Source organism: Notothenia rossii, assembly GCF_949606895.1.
Source record: "Notothenia rossii genome assembly, chromosome: 4".
Classification (NCBI taxonomy): domain Eukaryota; kingdom Metazoa; phylum Chordata; class Actinopteri; order Perciformes; family Nototheniidae; genus Notothenia; species Notothenia rossii.
In genome coordinates, this window is record NC_136902.1 from 20,086,182 (window position 1) to 20,100,790 (window position 14,609).

The 14,609-nt window shown below is 41.1% G+C and overlaps 2 protein-coding genes across 3 annotated transcripts; both read right to left on the minus strand.

Annotated features, from left to right (window-relative positions):
• Positions 1–1,174: 1,174 nt before the first annotated feature.
• hoxc5a (homeobox C5a) lies at positions 1,175–4,066 on the minus strand. Its single transcript, XM_079673460.1, has 2 exons — positions 3,441–4,066; positions 1,175–2,208 (listed from the first exon to the last, which is right to left on the minus strand). Exons 1-2 carry the CDS (start codon positions 3,916–3,918, stop codon positions 2,000–2,002), a joined length of 687 nt encoding a protein of 228 aa, XP_079529586.1. The 5' UTR covers positions 3,919–4,066; the 3' UTR covers positions 1,175–1,999.
• A 1,267-nt stretch (positions 4,067–5,333) lies between these two features.
• On the minus strand, positions 5,334–6,978 carry hoxc6a (homeobox C6a). Of its 2 annotated transcripts, none has more exons than XM_079677399.1 (2): positions 6,375–6,978; positions 5,334–5,916 (listed from the first exon to the last, which is right to left on the minus strand). In XM_079677399.1, the coding sequence occupies exons 1-2, from the start codon at positions 6,769–6,771 to the stop codon at positions 5,609–5,611; spliced, it is 705 nt and encodes a 234-aa protein (XP_079533525.1). In that variant the 5' UTR covers positions 6,772–6,978; the 3' UTR covers positions 5,334–5,608. The 2 variants fall into 2 exon arrangements, with proteins under 2 accessions (XP_079533525.1, XP_079533524.1); XM_079677398.1 differs by having other exon boundaries at positions 5,334–5,919.
• Positions 6,979–14,609: the final 7,631 nt, after the last annotated feature.

Consider the following 14,609-nt stretch of genomic DNA (forward strand, 5'->3'; position numbering starts at 1 on the left):
TAAAATGCATATTCACCATCAATTAATACAGTTAATTTTGACGGTAGTGGTATAAAACGTACCCAGTATTTCCCCCATTTAAATAACGGCACAGTCGCAGGCCTGTGAAAGCGAAGTTAAAAGCAACTTACTGCAGTAGCTCGCAGTCCTCCGCACCACCGACTACTACACAGTCCGGAGAAAGGTACTGCATCCTCACTGCCACAAAGCCCTTTCTTCCTCAGATAAGGGGATGCCAGCAGCTGCGATTCCGGACAGTTAAGATTATATATGATGTGTATATATCGAAGGTTTGTCAGCTCTTCCAGGCCATAAAACCCACTTAAATGACACCACGTGCTTCCTGCGCACCATTCACAGGCCCTGCTTGGGGCAATTGGCATGTGTAACCTTGTAAACTTTAAAATACCCAAAAAGAAAGACATTCAAAAAGGGATTCAATACATTGTCCACATATAGGTTAGGCCCAACAGAGCGCAGAGAAAGTGGACGCTGTGCTGACCGGTTCTCATAACCGTCAAGGGAGTTTAATGAAGCTATTAGTTGAGAGGTGAGTTGATTTTTATTTTCTTTAAGTAGTACTATAGAGAAATTACCTCACAACCTTGGGCTATGCTGCGTCATACTACTACTAATTCGACGAAAGCTGTTGGATATAGACACCAGGCAAAAGCATGATATACAAGGTCACTATAGTGTTGTTTTAACTTCAGTGTAATTATGCCAGAATTAAAGAGCATGGCGATATCATAAAGTTGCCATATGGCCTCAGCATTGATGACGCGTTTTTCTGCGGCCACAGGAAACCAAAGTTTTGCATCCATGTCGTGGGCTAGTGTTATCACAGGCAAGTGTCCCTTCCTTCCCTGGCAAAACAGGAAACGGCAGTCTGCCTGTGGTGGAGTGCTGGAAAAAGGGGCAATAAAGTTTTATGAGGGCCTTAAACTTCAGAGCGCGTTTGTGTGTCATCAATGAAATTGACGCAAAGAAAACGTGATTAGTGGAATAAAACAAAAATAATATTTAAAAAGCGTAGTCTCCTTTTTTAGGGTACAATTTTTATGGTAGTTAAATTCAGTAGACTTATAGCACACAAGTCCTTAAATATATGCGAGCTTTGTGATTCGAATACCTATCTCCGATATGAGAAAAATAATGAGACAAAAGTGCATACTGATAGGAAAACTTAATTTAATTTGATGAGACTTTATTGGTTACAATTGACAATCGAGCCATCTGTTATTCCAGGCACCGTAAGTTTACAGAGGGCAAAATAAATGGCTTCATTGCACATCACAATATTATCACACACAGTGACTGAATAACACATAATGATTCAAATTCACAAGGATATAACAAACAACAGGGAAGATGCCTTCACAGAAACCCATTCACAACGATATTATCTCACAGGACATTATCTCACCTTCAACCACTGCAACATGGTAGAGAGTGAGTTCCAAAAGTAGAAAGAAAAAGTATTTTTACAGGAGATAAACTATCTGTTTATCATTTAGGAAAGATTGCAGCCAGAAATATGTGTCTTTCTATATTTATTCACTGACCTTAAAGTTGTATCACATGATGATGATATTGGAAATGATACAGGCCTTTGCCCAGCCTCCACTACTATTATCCTAATTAAAAACATATATTAGTAGCATTGTGCCTTTCAGTGCACTGCAGACCACACAGCCTTGCAGCGTGAAGGACCCCAGCTCCCCTCAACCTCTTGTCCCCTTCGTGCAGCAAAGTGACGTTATCATCGCATGGGCTGCAAATTAATTTAGAAATGTAAACCGATTGATCAAAGAGAGTGATATTCAATACATTAGGTCCCAAACTGCAGCAAGTGACACATAATTGGTGATGAAGCACACAGAGCGGTGTCATGATGTCATTGCTCCTAGCAGTTCATCCAGAGGTCAGGCGGCACTCCAGCACTGTGCAGTGTGGGGCTGAAAACGTGCTGCATGCACCCGGGTCTCTCCTGCACTTTTTACTCCTTCACTTTGATCTTTGAGTCCTTCTTCCACTTCATACGTCTGTTCTGGAACCAGATTTTGATCTGCCTCTCGTTTAGACACAGGGTGTGGGCGATCTCTACGCGCCTGCGGCGGCTCAGGTACCGGTTGAAGTGAAACTCTTTCTCCAGCTCCAGAGTCTGGTAGCGGGTGTAACTGGTCCTGGAGCGTTTACCCTCCGATTCTAAAGTGGTATTAAAATCAGTTAGGAGCATTATACTGTTTAATAAATATAATAGCAGGCTTATAGTATTACATTTATTTTTAAAAGATTGACTATCCATAGAAAAAAACATTACAAGCATACATCTATTCATTTATGACGAAACCCCCTTCCCTTGTTTAAAATATGCAATATATGTATTTAGCATAATTTAACCTGATATCGACTCACTGTAGACATGTGTATTAAAAGCGTATGTCAGCCTCATGAAGATGTTAAGATGCAATACATAAACTCCGTTTTAAGAAAGGAGGCCCCTTTTTCTTTCTTGGCATTAACACAGTAAAATATATATATATATATTAGACTTAAGAAATGTTATGTTTTTTTTATGTAAGACAGGATAACTAATAATGTGCTGGCCTCCCTGTAAACACTGGCCTCGGCCTAATACGCAGCAGGAGTATAACATCGTGGGAGGAAAAACAGATGTGTAATATCTAAAGAAGTGGGATTAGAAAATGAAATCTGATGGTTTCCAGATATGGTTCCCTATTTATAGACTTGTTCAGCGTGCTAAGTAAAGCAACAGGTCTTGTTCTGCAAATGGACTTGTATATTTTTGTACGTCCACGCTGTGTGCTCCAGGATGTTTGCATGTGGAGCACAAAACAAAAGTAGCTTCTTTTCGCAGCTAATGTGTTCACTGTCCATCTGCAGCATACATTGTCAAGCAGTGGCTCCAAGGCATGGACAAGAAGCACGCATATTCAAATTTTTTAGAGGTGAAAAGTTCATGATTGGGTCAGGGCATTGGTGTTTCCCAGAGTTCAATTTAAGGCTAAAGCATCCCCCCCCCCCCCCCCCCACACACACACACACACACACACACACACACACAGTGAGTCTGATAGTGTAAAACATTAACTAATAATATAAACTCAGCAGGGCAAAAACTAATACTTGGAGCTGAATTTGTGAATATTATTTCATAGCTTTATCAGTTTTGTTCTCTTATCCAATTATACCTCCATAAATCAGCCCACAGATCACCTCTCCACCGTAACAGAGCAGGTTTACGAGCAATGGATGCCTTTGTCATAAAATTTATGACCGCGAGTTTTTATTATTTCCTGCGTTTGGCCTATAAAACTCAAGAGGGAAACTGGATTGGGCGAAAAGAAGTGTTGCAGCGTAAAGAGTGAATAAGGGAAAGCATCTTAGTCGCACTTTAGAAAATAGGCAAACTTTACCGTGGCTCATGTGCAGTTTTGTCATCCATGGATAAATCTGTGGCCGCTGCTCACTGTCCTGACGCTGGTTCACATTTGTGTGTCGTTTCACCGTTTGCGTGTTCTCCGCGTTTCTCTCGCTGTCGTGGTTCTTGTTGCCGACGGATTTTGCGCTCCTTTCCGGGTCTCTGTCCACCCCTCGTCCAAGCAGAGTGCTGCTGCCGTAGTTCAGCCCGCTTGAGTCCATGGAAGAGCTGCTGGAGACCATGGTTATCTGTGGTCCTGACGGGAGAGGAGTATCCGTAATGCCACGCAGGCTAGTTTTCATCTCCTCCCGTTCAACAGAGGTCGTGGGGACGGGACAAGTGAATATCCCGTTCACATTAACACCCTCATAGTGGCTGGACGGGCGCCCGGAAAGATCGAAACTAAACATAGTGTTAGGAGAAGTTGTCTCGCTTGTTTGCCTGAGATTGCAGCTGTCAACATAAGAGCTCATTTTTTTCAAACTATCACCGACAATTTCTTTTTCTAAACTAGCGATAGCTGCGGGATGCAAGTTGTGGTTATTTCCCTGTTTTTGTTGATCATTGCGTTTCTTTGTGGCCGCTTTTGGAAAATTCAGAGCTGTCTTCCCTTAAAAAATAATCCACGATTTATAGGTGGAGTAGGCTTTGGTATCTTTTTTTTAATTCTTGATCCGACGTGCGCTGCCCAAATATGGGGTATTTGTATGGGATCACGTGCACATGTTGGCCAGTCATAAATTGGCTTTGATACTCAATGGGGATATTGATGAATAGCAGAAACGTGTCCGGTAAACTTTGAGCTGTTGTTGAGGACCAGGCAGGGATCTTTAGCGCAAAAAGGGCAGGACAGTAAGACAAGAGCGTCATCTGGCGTCTGGTATGGGGCAGGACGGTCAGAACCGGCCAGAGATCTCTGTCCTGACACACTGCGAGTGCACCAACAGCCCCATATCATACTAATAAGAACAATTACAACAATAATACAAATAATAATAATGACGATTACACTTTAAAGTGCTCATTTGGTAGAAATATATTTACGCATGTGGAAGTGAACATTTTACGTGTCTGGAAGTTCTGTTATAGGAACACAACTAGAAAAATGTTGAGATATTGGAACATAGCTCATTCCCGGGCTCCTATTAGCCAATTAACCTGAATTTTTCATATTAAAGAGGCCAGCATTTGCTTAAAAATCACTTAATTAGCTTATTTGTTTCCCAATTGCCTTAACAGCCTCAATTCCCCATAAAGGTAATGATGATATTAAAATGTAATAACAAACCAGATTCACGCTCTGAGTTTGGTGCATAGGGAGTCTTTATATATGCGGTCATCTGAAGTGCAATGTTCAGAATCACAAGACAATGTTTAAGTTTTTACAAATATTTTATTGCATGATACACAGTTATGACAAAACATGAATTCGTAACTCCCAAACAAATGTGAAGAATTACTAGTGTACAAATCTATCTCACAATGAAAGCCTACTGTGTCAATTATCAAACAAAAGAGGGATAAGCGCAGTTTTATGTTATGCAGCGTCTATCAAAGCGGCTAAATGCAGTCCTCATTGGATTTACATAGTATACTGTTACTTTGATTATATACAGGCATTTCAGTTGTGTGTGGACTGTAGTCTATATCCGTGCAACTTTCATGTTTATGCAGGACACTTTTCTGCAGATGATTCAAGTACTAGTTATACTAGGATCAAATAAAGTGTCCGTCCGGTCCTTTGCTTTGCTTCCGTGGAATGTGCATGTACAACATTGAGTTAAGTCTGACCAACACTGTATTTTATGAGGTGATCAAAGAGTTCACAGTGATGGATAGGGTGTTGGGGGATAAATACATAGATTTTACTGGCATGAGAAACAACGTATAAATGAACACTTCTTTTTATTTTCACAATACAAGTGAGACATTGCAATAAAAAAATCAGCGCTCCAAATGTCAAAGGGGGCCATATATGGCTGAAATAATCTTGATATCTAAGGCTCAACACTCTTGTGGTCAGCATGGGATATAAGTGGGAGAGCTGCGGGCTAGCCATCATGCAGTGAAGTCGCTCTCAAGTCCATGTCGATTTTTTTTTAGGTAGTTATGTTGGGTTTTAATGGTCATCAGGTGTTCTTTCCCATCATCTTTTTAAAAAAACTATTCTTTCTTCTTGTCCTCATCCTTTTCTTCTTCAATTGCGCCACTGCGTTCCTCTTCCGGAGAGGCTGCTGTCTGTTCACTTCCAGTCACCGTGGATGTCAGGTTGCTCTCTTTCTTCCATTTCATGCGTCGGTTCTGAAACCAGATTTTGATCTGCCGCTCTGTTAAACAAAGCGCATTGGCGATTTCGATGCGTCTGCGCCGGGTCAGGTAGCGGTTGAAATGGAACTCCTTCTCCAGCTCAAGTGTTTGGTAACGAGAGTATATTTGACGTCCTCTGCGTCTGTCTGTCCCGTAGCCCACTCCTGCTGAAATACAAAGTGAATTCACTGATTTAATTGTTTATAAAGTTAAGAACATTTTAAATAAAAAAGGCATGCTTCTGTCTGTGATCTAATAATACTTTAATGCAGTTAGGAATACGTTTTATCTCATTTTTATCATCGTAATTGTTATTCAAATCCACTAAGAAAGCCAAACACATTTTAACTGATAGAGAAATCCTATCCCAAAGGGCATCTTTGCTTTATTATCTAAAATAATGAAAGCATCATAATGTATTCTCTCTGTCTCACGCTACTGATTATAGCTACTATATCTCTCTTAATATGAAAGCTGTTTGTTTGCACATGTAAAGGCCCATCTACAAGTCTAGGGGATACAGTAATGTTTTATGGGGCCATAAAAAGTAACTTACTCTCTTGGTAAGACATATCGTAAAACTGGCCCATTTCCTTAATTTATTTGTCGTAGTAAAACTCACCGCTGTGTGAGTTCATTCGCTGCATCCACGGGTAGATCGGGATGTTGGTTTTCTGATCCTGCGCTCCTGCTCTTCCTTGATCCAAACTATACTCTTGAGCAATGTGGCTTTGTGAATTGAGTCCCATGTTTGTTTGCCGGCAACTAGGGAGCACGTCCTTGTCTTGAAGAAACACGTTTGATCCATATTCATATTGTGCCCTGCCAGAGCCAAAAACGACATTGTCTTGAGGAGAGTAGAAAGGTGCATATATCCGATTCTGGGTCACAGCAGCACCGTACGACGAAAAATGTCTGACTGTGTCATAGGTGGTGGAGTTCAGGGGTACGTTAGGCAAAACATCTTGACCACCGGATAAATGGCAGGAGAGCGAAGGGTTTGCGAAATAAGAATTCATACCTTGCCTGTATCCCTCTCTCCAACTCTCCCCACTTCTTTATCGGTCGCTTTTCAATCTCCTTCTCAGTAAATCTCCTTCCCGTCTATGTCAACCAACCACACCTTTCTCCAATGTCTTCTTTTCCCCCCTCGACTTTCTTCTTCTCTAACTGGACGTGGACTAGTTTGAGGATTCTATATTATTAATTTCCAATCTCCGGTTAAGACGCACAAACCCGAGTGTTATAGCCGAGGCTTGGCTCGGTGAGAGACAATATGACAACGTCAGCTGACCGTTCTCAACCAATTGAGAGGCAGGAGTTAAGGAGAAACTGTAGCTTTTAGCTCAGAGCTTGAACATTAGTGCTAAATGCCGATAAACACAACTTAGAGTTGGATTGACACTTGGATGAGAAATGTTTGACTTGAAGTTTAAGAATATATGATATTTGAGGAGGAAGAATATGCTAAATGTGGGCAATGTAATTCAGTAGCCTACAGTGATCACATTCAAAGCAAGGCACAACATTTGCATAAAAACACATGTGAGCACAACTCCAACGGTGTGTTAAAGAGTTTATTTCAGAAAATCAGCAATTACACACATTTACTCAAATATAAGTCAAAACCCTTCCCTGCGATTTTGAATTTTCGAGATTTCTGGTATAGATGTAGTGTGAGTGTGAGTGTGTGTGTGTGTGTGTGTGTGTGTGTGTGTGTGTGTGTGTGTGTGTGTGTGTGTGTGTGTGTGTGTGTGTGTGTGTGTGTGTGTGTGTGTGTGTGTGTGTGTGTGTGCGTGTGTGTGTGTGTGCGTGTGTGCGTGTGTGTGTGTGTGTGTGTGTGTGTGTGTGTGTGTGTGTGTGTGTGTGTGTGTGTGTGTGTGTGTGTGTGTGTGTGTGTGTGTGTGTGTGTGTGAACAACAATTCTGTTTTAATTTCACAACACCATTGCAGCGATGGGCTGCAATATCTACATGCCCTCATCCAGCAGGACGGACCGGCTTTGTGTGGATACTGAAATTAATATTGGCATTTATTGTTTATCTCGGTCATATCGACGAGTTTCTAACATTGTTAATGTTTCCGTATGTATTATCTGGCATGTGAGCAATTTCAATGCTTTTGCAGTGAACTGGGGGAGGGTGTAGGTGGTAAGAATGCGTTTATGGTCTCTCTTCTGTGAAGGCAATAAAACAAGTGACGTTCCACAGCACACCAACAACTATCTCTGCAGCAAAGCCCTGCAACACGAGCAGCAATCTCCCAGATCCAGAAATGAACGCACGTGGAGGCATAGAGTAAAGGCAAACAGCGTGTGTAGGTCCGACTTACTATTAAAGAACTGCGTTTCAGAAGATATTTTTTGCATTTTGAAAATCTAATCAGTTATGCGACTGTCCAGCAAACGTCAAAACAACTGTGCCCGGCGATAGCCCTCAGGTACAGTCTCTTTAACTCATAACAATACATGATCCTTTCCTTGTTACGCATCAAAATAGGAGTAAAATGCAACGTGTTAAAATACTTATGCATGTTCCAGTCTTTTTCCACTGTTCTGATCATACTTCGACATTCCTCAGACACACACAGGGGGAAGGGGAACCGATAATTATCTCAGTAGCAAATTATGGGTTACAAAATGACTTCAGAGGTGTTCTGCAAAAATTTAACAAGACGCCTGACATAGAGAAATTTGCTACCTCGAAATGTGTAAAATTCCACATTAATAATATAAAAGAGACCAGCTTCAACCACTCTGTTTTTGGGTTCAATATAATTAAATTACTTTGTGTACACCTAATAAAAACGCAGGTTTCCACCATCGGCATTTAAAAAAATAAAACAAGCGTGTTTAGACAGGATAAAACAATCCAGCTCCACATATTAATTTAAAACAATAGCATTCACATTATCTTGGTTTTTCCGCAACAGGCAATAATAGATAACAATAAAAATAATCAATACAGTTATTGAATAATGTCTGTTCAAACGCAGCAGTCTATTGGTCCACATCATTGATTTCTTCAATAGGGTGAATACTTGCAACCTAAACGTGCAACACTGTTTGGTCTGTTGTTTGGGATCCTGAATAGCCCATAAAAGAGACAAGAACAAAGAGAAGGAAGTAGCTGGTGCAATAAAAGTCTCCCTTCACCTTATTCGTGGCCATATGTGACATCCTCGTCGCACACATTGTAGACAAATAAAGCACTAAAGTTTCTTTCCTGGCATTATTTTTTTCATCCTCCCTTTTATAACAAGTAACGAATCAGTTTAAGATGGGACGCACACTTATACATGGCAGAGAAAACTTCTGGGGGACCCAATTTGTCTAAATGCACTTTTAACCCACAGTGTTGCTAAATGTTACCAAACAACAATTTACAGAAAATAAAAAAAAGTTTTCACTATTTTGAAGAAGTAAATTCGAATTTAATTGTCCACAATTCAAATGAAGCTCAGAATGTGATTCATTTGATGAATGGCAGTCAGTGTTACTTTCTTGATTTGTCATACTCACTGCGCCAGAAACAGCATGAGAACACGATGATGTATTATTTGGTTTATTATAACACTTTCTGTTGTCGTTACTAAGCAATTGGTGTAATTTAATCAATATAAAACGCGTTTACTTTTTTAATTAATATATCTGTTAAAAGCTTTATCTAAACTATATATAGAAAATATTTGGATTTCAGAACACAGATCTTCCCTAATTGTTATTCACAGTCCCACTGGTCCATAAAGTTTAGGTTGTAAATAAAGGCTGAACACTAAAGCCAATGTGTGGACCGAGAGGCAGGAATGCAGCAGAGGCTGTGGCAGTGTGCAGAATTAGAAAGGTCATTCTTCCCCTCGTGTTTTAGTGTTTTATTGCGGCCCGTGAGGCAAATCACATGCACGGCTTTTGATGCAGGAAGGAAAGGAGCCGTTTGGTCCACGTTTCCACCATCTTTAAAAGGATATTAAGAGCGGCGATGAACGAAAGTACTAAGAAGGACTGAGACAAAAAATATAAAATATTAACAATAGCCTGGTACTAAGTACTAACCATGGATATTATTAATTGGAATTAATAATTCAATAATGAATAGTGTATCCTCTTCATTTGTAGTAGTTATCCACGGTGAATGCGCAAGGAAGGCTATACGCATGATGGAAATAGATCATCCGCAACAGTGCTATTATTATGAATATTATAATCATTTATATTATTATTGTTATATCTTTAAGGGATATTCGACTACTATCATGCTGGATTGGTTTTAACGTGGCTCTTAATTGGTTATTCAGCTGAAGGCCTCACTTTATCAGCCTGCTCCCCATACAACACAACAGGGCCCATCCACGTCCATGAACCTCTAACTTCTCTTTTGCATTCTTATACATCAATATCCCACAGCACAACATCACTCAGAATTAGTTATATGGGACCTGTAAAATTTCTACATTATCGGCCATGATTAAAAACACAGCAAGGAAGGCAAAGCGTGGTCTGCCCCTGATGCTTTTTCCTCTCCCCCGCTTCTAACCTTACTAATAAGGAGTAATTCACATACTAACAATGTAAAGCCCTCTATAAGCACTTTACCATCGCTGGCTAGCCCAATTAATGTCCGGAAGTGTTCGACTTTATGCTCGTTAAGCACTCAGGAAGCTGTTGCCCAATGAGCGCATGTTGATCCACACATCATAAATTATGACCATTAGAAGGCAAAAAATTTGCCCTGTCGGGATTTGTAAGTGAGGTTCTAAATGTGGTGATGCGGACAGATTCATGACTTCATGGAGTTTTATGCGAAGCTATCTCTGGTTTTTAAAACGCTGCAGGGCAAAACAATAGTCTGTGGTTTTCCCCTCTTATATTTAAACTAAGATTTACCTAACAACCCAAATGTCATGTATAAAATGGACTCTCTCTCTCCCTTTCTTTGTTTCTCTACATCTCTCTTTTTCTCTCTGCAGGCATATTGGGCAGCAGCGACACGATCCATTGCAACAGCAATGTTTCATAAAAGAAAAGCAAACAACGTTTGTAACAGTAGGTTATAAGACTTTAAAGGCTTCCAGAACGAGGCTTGCCAATGAGTGTGTTTTACAACATTGAAACGCAGAGACTGTTGAGCTTCAGCAGGGGACACAGACGCATGAAATCACTTTACGACACTAAAAATATTTGGTTTCTGCACAGACAATAATAAAACACAGAGGGAGCTTTTCAGCAAGCTGAGCTTTGAAAAAACAAACGCTTTCAACTTCAAATGCACACAAAAATGCTCTACTGCCACATATAAACACACACACACACACACACACACACACACACACACACACACACACACACACACACACACACACACACACACACACACACATGGCGGTGCGGTATTTAAGATGCCATTGGATACTTCTGCAATTAGTACGTTACTTTGTTATGGGGTAAAAGGACAATTAAGTATCCCTTGCCTTCTATATTAATATATCTTTAACACATTGTTGTATCTTATATTGTGTGTGTGGGGGGTACACACCCCCCCCCCCCCCCCCCCACACACACACACACACACACACACACACACACACACACACACACACACACACACACACCACACACACACACACACACACACACACACACACACACACACACACACACACACACATACACACACACACACACACACACACACACACACACACACACACACACACACAGGTACACACACAAAGGAACACAAAAACAGGAATGAAAATGGGTTTCATCTTGATCTGTGTTATTTTCCATATGCCCATAGCATTTAGAAAAACATTTGACATTTTTAATAACATTTCTTTCAGTCAAAAAATAAATCGACGAACTGCAGTGCATTTCAACATAATCTGATTTGGTGTACTACAGTATGCTGTTCAATGATACGACCCTGTCCCTGTCCACTAATGTTAAAATGTGTGTCGTTATTGCTGGTGGTTTGGATGATAATGAAGATGATATTTGTGATGCTTTTATGCAAAGGTGGAATAAAATATCATGGTGTTCATCATAATGTCGTCAGTGGTTATGTCACAGCATCTAATAACACATCGCTGTACCTCGTTATATCAGAACAAAACCATAGAGCAGACCAATCTCTCATACTTCGAGGTGACAACCACAAATCAGACACAGGAACCCTCCTCGGTGGCAGAATTGTAACAGCTGGTCAGCTGACATCCGCAGTGAAACGCCGCCGAAAACCAGCAGCCATAAACAACAAGCCTCAACATCCGCCCACTTCCACATGCCACGCTTCTGATCGCTAGGGGGCACTGGCGGGATCTGTGTTTCAGTGTATATGTGTGTCTGCGTGCATGTGCGTGCGTAAAAATGCATGTTATACCCAGGCCCTTGGCACAGACTAAATACAACAAGTGACAACAACTATGGGAACCAGATCTAATAAGAGCAATTGACTGCAATTTGTCACTGCATGGTCAGCAGGGCCTGTGAGTGATGACAAAGTTTACTATCATTAGGCAATTCATCACCACACATTGGCACAGCATCTCTTAAATGCCTCGCTAATGTAGGCTTAAGCGGCCAGTACACACATTCAGGTGCTTCCACATCAGCCAGTAAAGCACAATGCAAATTGCCGTGGGCATCAGCAGCCTCCCAGGCTACAGGTCAGGTCACAACTACACAGAATAGACATCTCACTCACTCTTCTGCATCATTCATAATTTCAACCCGGCCAACACCGGCGGATTGCCAAACACAACATGAAAACATTAAGAAAGAGTGATAGAGATATGTGTAATCTTACCCCAGATAGGCTCGCCGTAGTTTGTGGCTTCGCTGTGGTCCAACAGAGCAGCTGAGGGGTCACGATGGCGAGAGGGAAATATCAACAGAGTGCACATCTCCCGCGTACTGTCTTCACACCCTGGCGATAAGAAGCCCGTGGAGGCAGGCTGTCTGTTTGCCGGTAAAAGTCTTTTCTAGGATGGCTCCTTTTTTCCTTCCCAGTCGCGGCTTTATTGCCTCCGGGGGGGATAAACGCAGCGGCTGGAGAGGCGGTGACTGTCCCGAAGATCCCTCTGTCAGGAAGTCGGAGAACGGATGAATATCACACGAATCAGCGCCAAAATGTCTGTGCAGTGATTATATATGAGAATAAAGAAAAAAAGACGTTTCTACGCCCCAGCTTAGTCTGCTGCTGATACAAGGGAAGGACCAGAGAATAGACAACAGCATAAAGTTCATGTTCATAGAGCGTGGGCCACGTGGCTCGCTGCAGCCAATCGCAGAAAGGATTCAGTCGTAAACTTTTATTACTCAGCTGTAAATTTCTCCCTTTAACAACCAGGAATGTTTGCACCCATCTCTTCCCCTTTCTTTTTTTCGATTGCACAAAACTAAAAATGGCCACACACTATAGCACGATGCTGAGATTTCCCATAAGTCACATATCAGACGTGCGTCAACAAAATCTGACAGTTCCCCTGGTGGACAAGCAGTATGCCATAGTGTACCTATCCAAAGGGAAATGGGAAATAAAGTGTGTGAGAAACAATCAGAGGGAGGGAAGACAGGAAAAGAGAGAGAGAGAGAGGAGCATGCTGGAGATGTCTGATTAAACTTCAATTAGCTAAACTACACTTTCCTATCAGGGCCTCTGTGTACCTGAGTGACTCTCAGGATGGATATGTCAGAAAGCAGATATCATGTTACCCTCTTCACATCAAACATGAACTACATGCCCGAGCTACATGCGTGATGAAATGAAGAGTATATATGTCAATGTGAGTGGCTGCAGGGTATTATCATTTTAAACTTGAAAAGCAAGAAAGGTAGGGATTGTAAGCCTGCAGAGAACACACACACACACACACACACACACACACACACACACACACACACACACACACACACACACACACACACACACACACACACACACACACACACACACACCCATAACAGCAGCTTCCAACCTTCTGAAAACAACATACACTGTAACAGGATCAAAGAGTCACACCCACCGACAAGGACAAAATACGTACATTTGTACATTTTAGAAACAAGGACAACATAAGGCGGCCACAGGGTTTACAAGCAAATGTTTTCACCTTCAACAAATATATTGCAATGAAATACGTTTATTAGAAAATAGAAAAGAAAGAAGATTCCAGATGAAAAGAACAATAGAGGAGAAATAATTTAATTTAAGCGCAGTTGTTGTCTTATAAATCCACTAGAGCAGGAGCTTTTAGTTTAAAAAATAAAACGAAATGACATTTAGTCTGCGTAACTCATAAAATAAATGTCCTACATCCAAATATTAAAAAAGATTTGAGTTACCTACTCGGATGAGCGTTGCATCTTATCCTTGCAGGCCGTGATCTCCACACTGAGCCTCGGCACACACAGACAAAAGATGCAGAACCATCCAAGCCGAGCCTTTACACCGCCAATAAAGTTTACAACAGGTACACTAAAGTTTATTGGTTATGTCAGCCCTGTGGTAAAAGTACACACACACATAATGGTGCAGAATAGCTGTTACTTGGGGGACACATCCGGGATTTTCTAAAGACTACATGCGCCTAAATAGAGCTATAAACACCCTGAGTAAAAAGGCTGCGTTTTGAAGCAACTTTGTTTCATTCAGAAAAACACAAGAAACAATTGAAGGGAAAAGCCCTTTTCAGCTTGGACTTAAATCTAGAAAAAAATAATGAAATTAATAAGCAGCTTGCTGGCAATTTGCATTTTATTACAGGGACAAAATGCAATCGAAAGCCTGTTGGTAACACGGGGTTTTCGTTGCGATATTGTTTGTTAGACTACACTTCAAAACTCACCCAGATGAAATGT

Bases quoted from the DNA above. Each gene is read 5' to 3' on its own strand.
- hoxc5a (XM_079673460.1), bottom strand. From the start codon at position 3,918: ATGAGCTCTTATGTTGACAGCTGCAATCTCAGGCAAACAAGCGAGACA. The intron at 2,209-3,440 runs GTAAAGTTTGCC...ATACCACTTTAG, and splicing joins AAAACTGCACATGAGCCACG to AATCGGAGGGTAAACGCTCC.
- hoxc6a (XM_079677398.1), bottom strand. From the start codon at position 6,771: ATGAATTCTTATTTCGCAAACCCTTCGCTCTCCTGCCATTTATCCGGT. The intron at 5,920-6,374 runs GTGAGTTTTACT...TTTGTATTTCAG, and splicing joins GCGAATGAACTCACACAGCG to CAGGAGTGGGCTACGGGACA.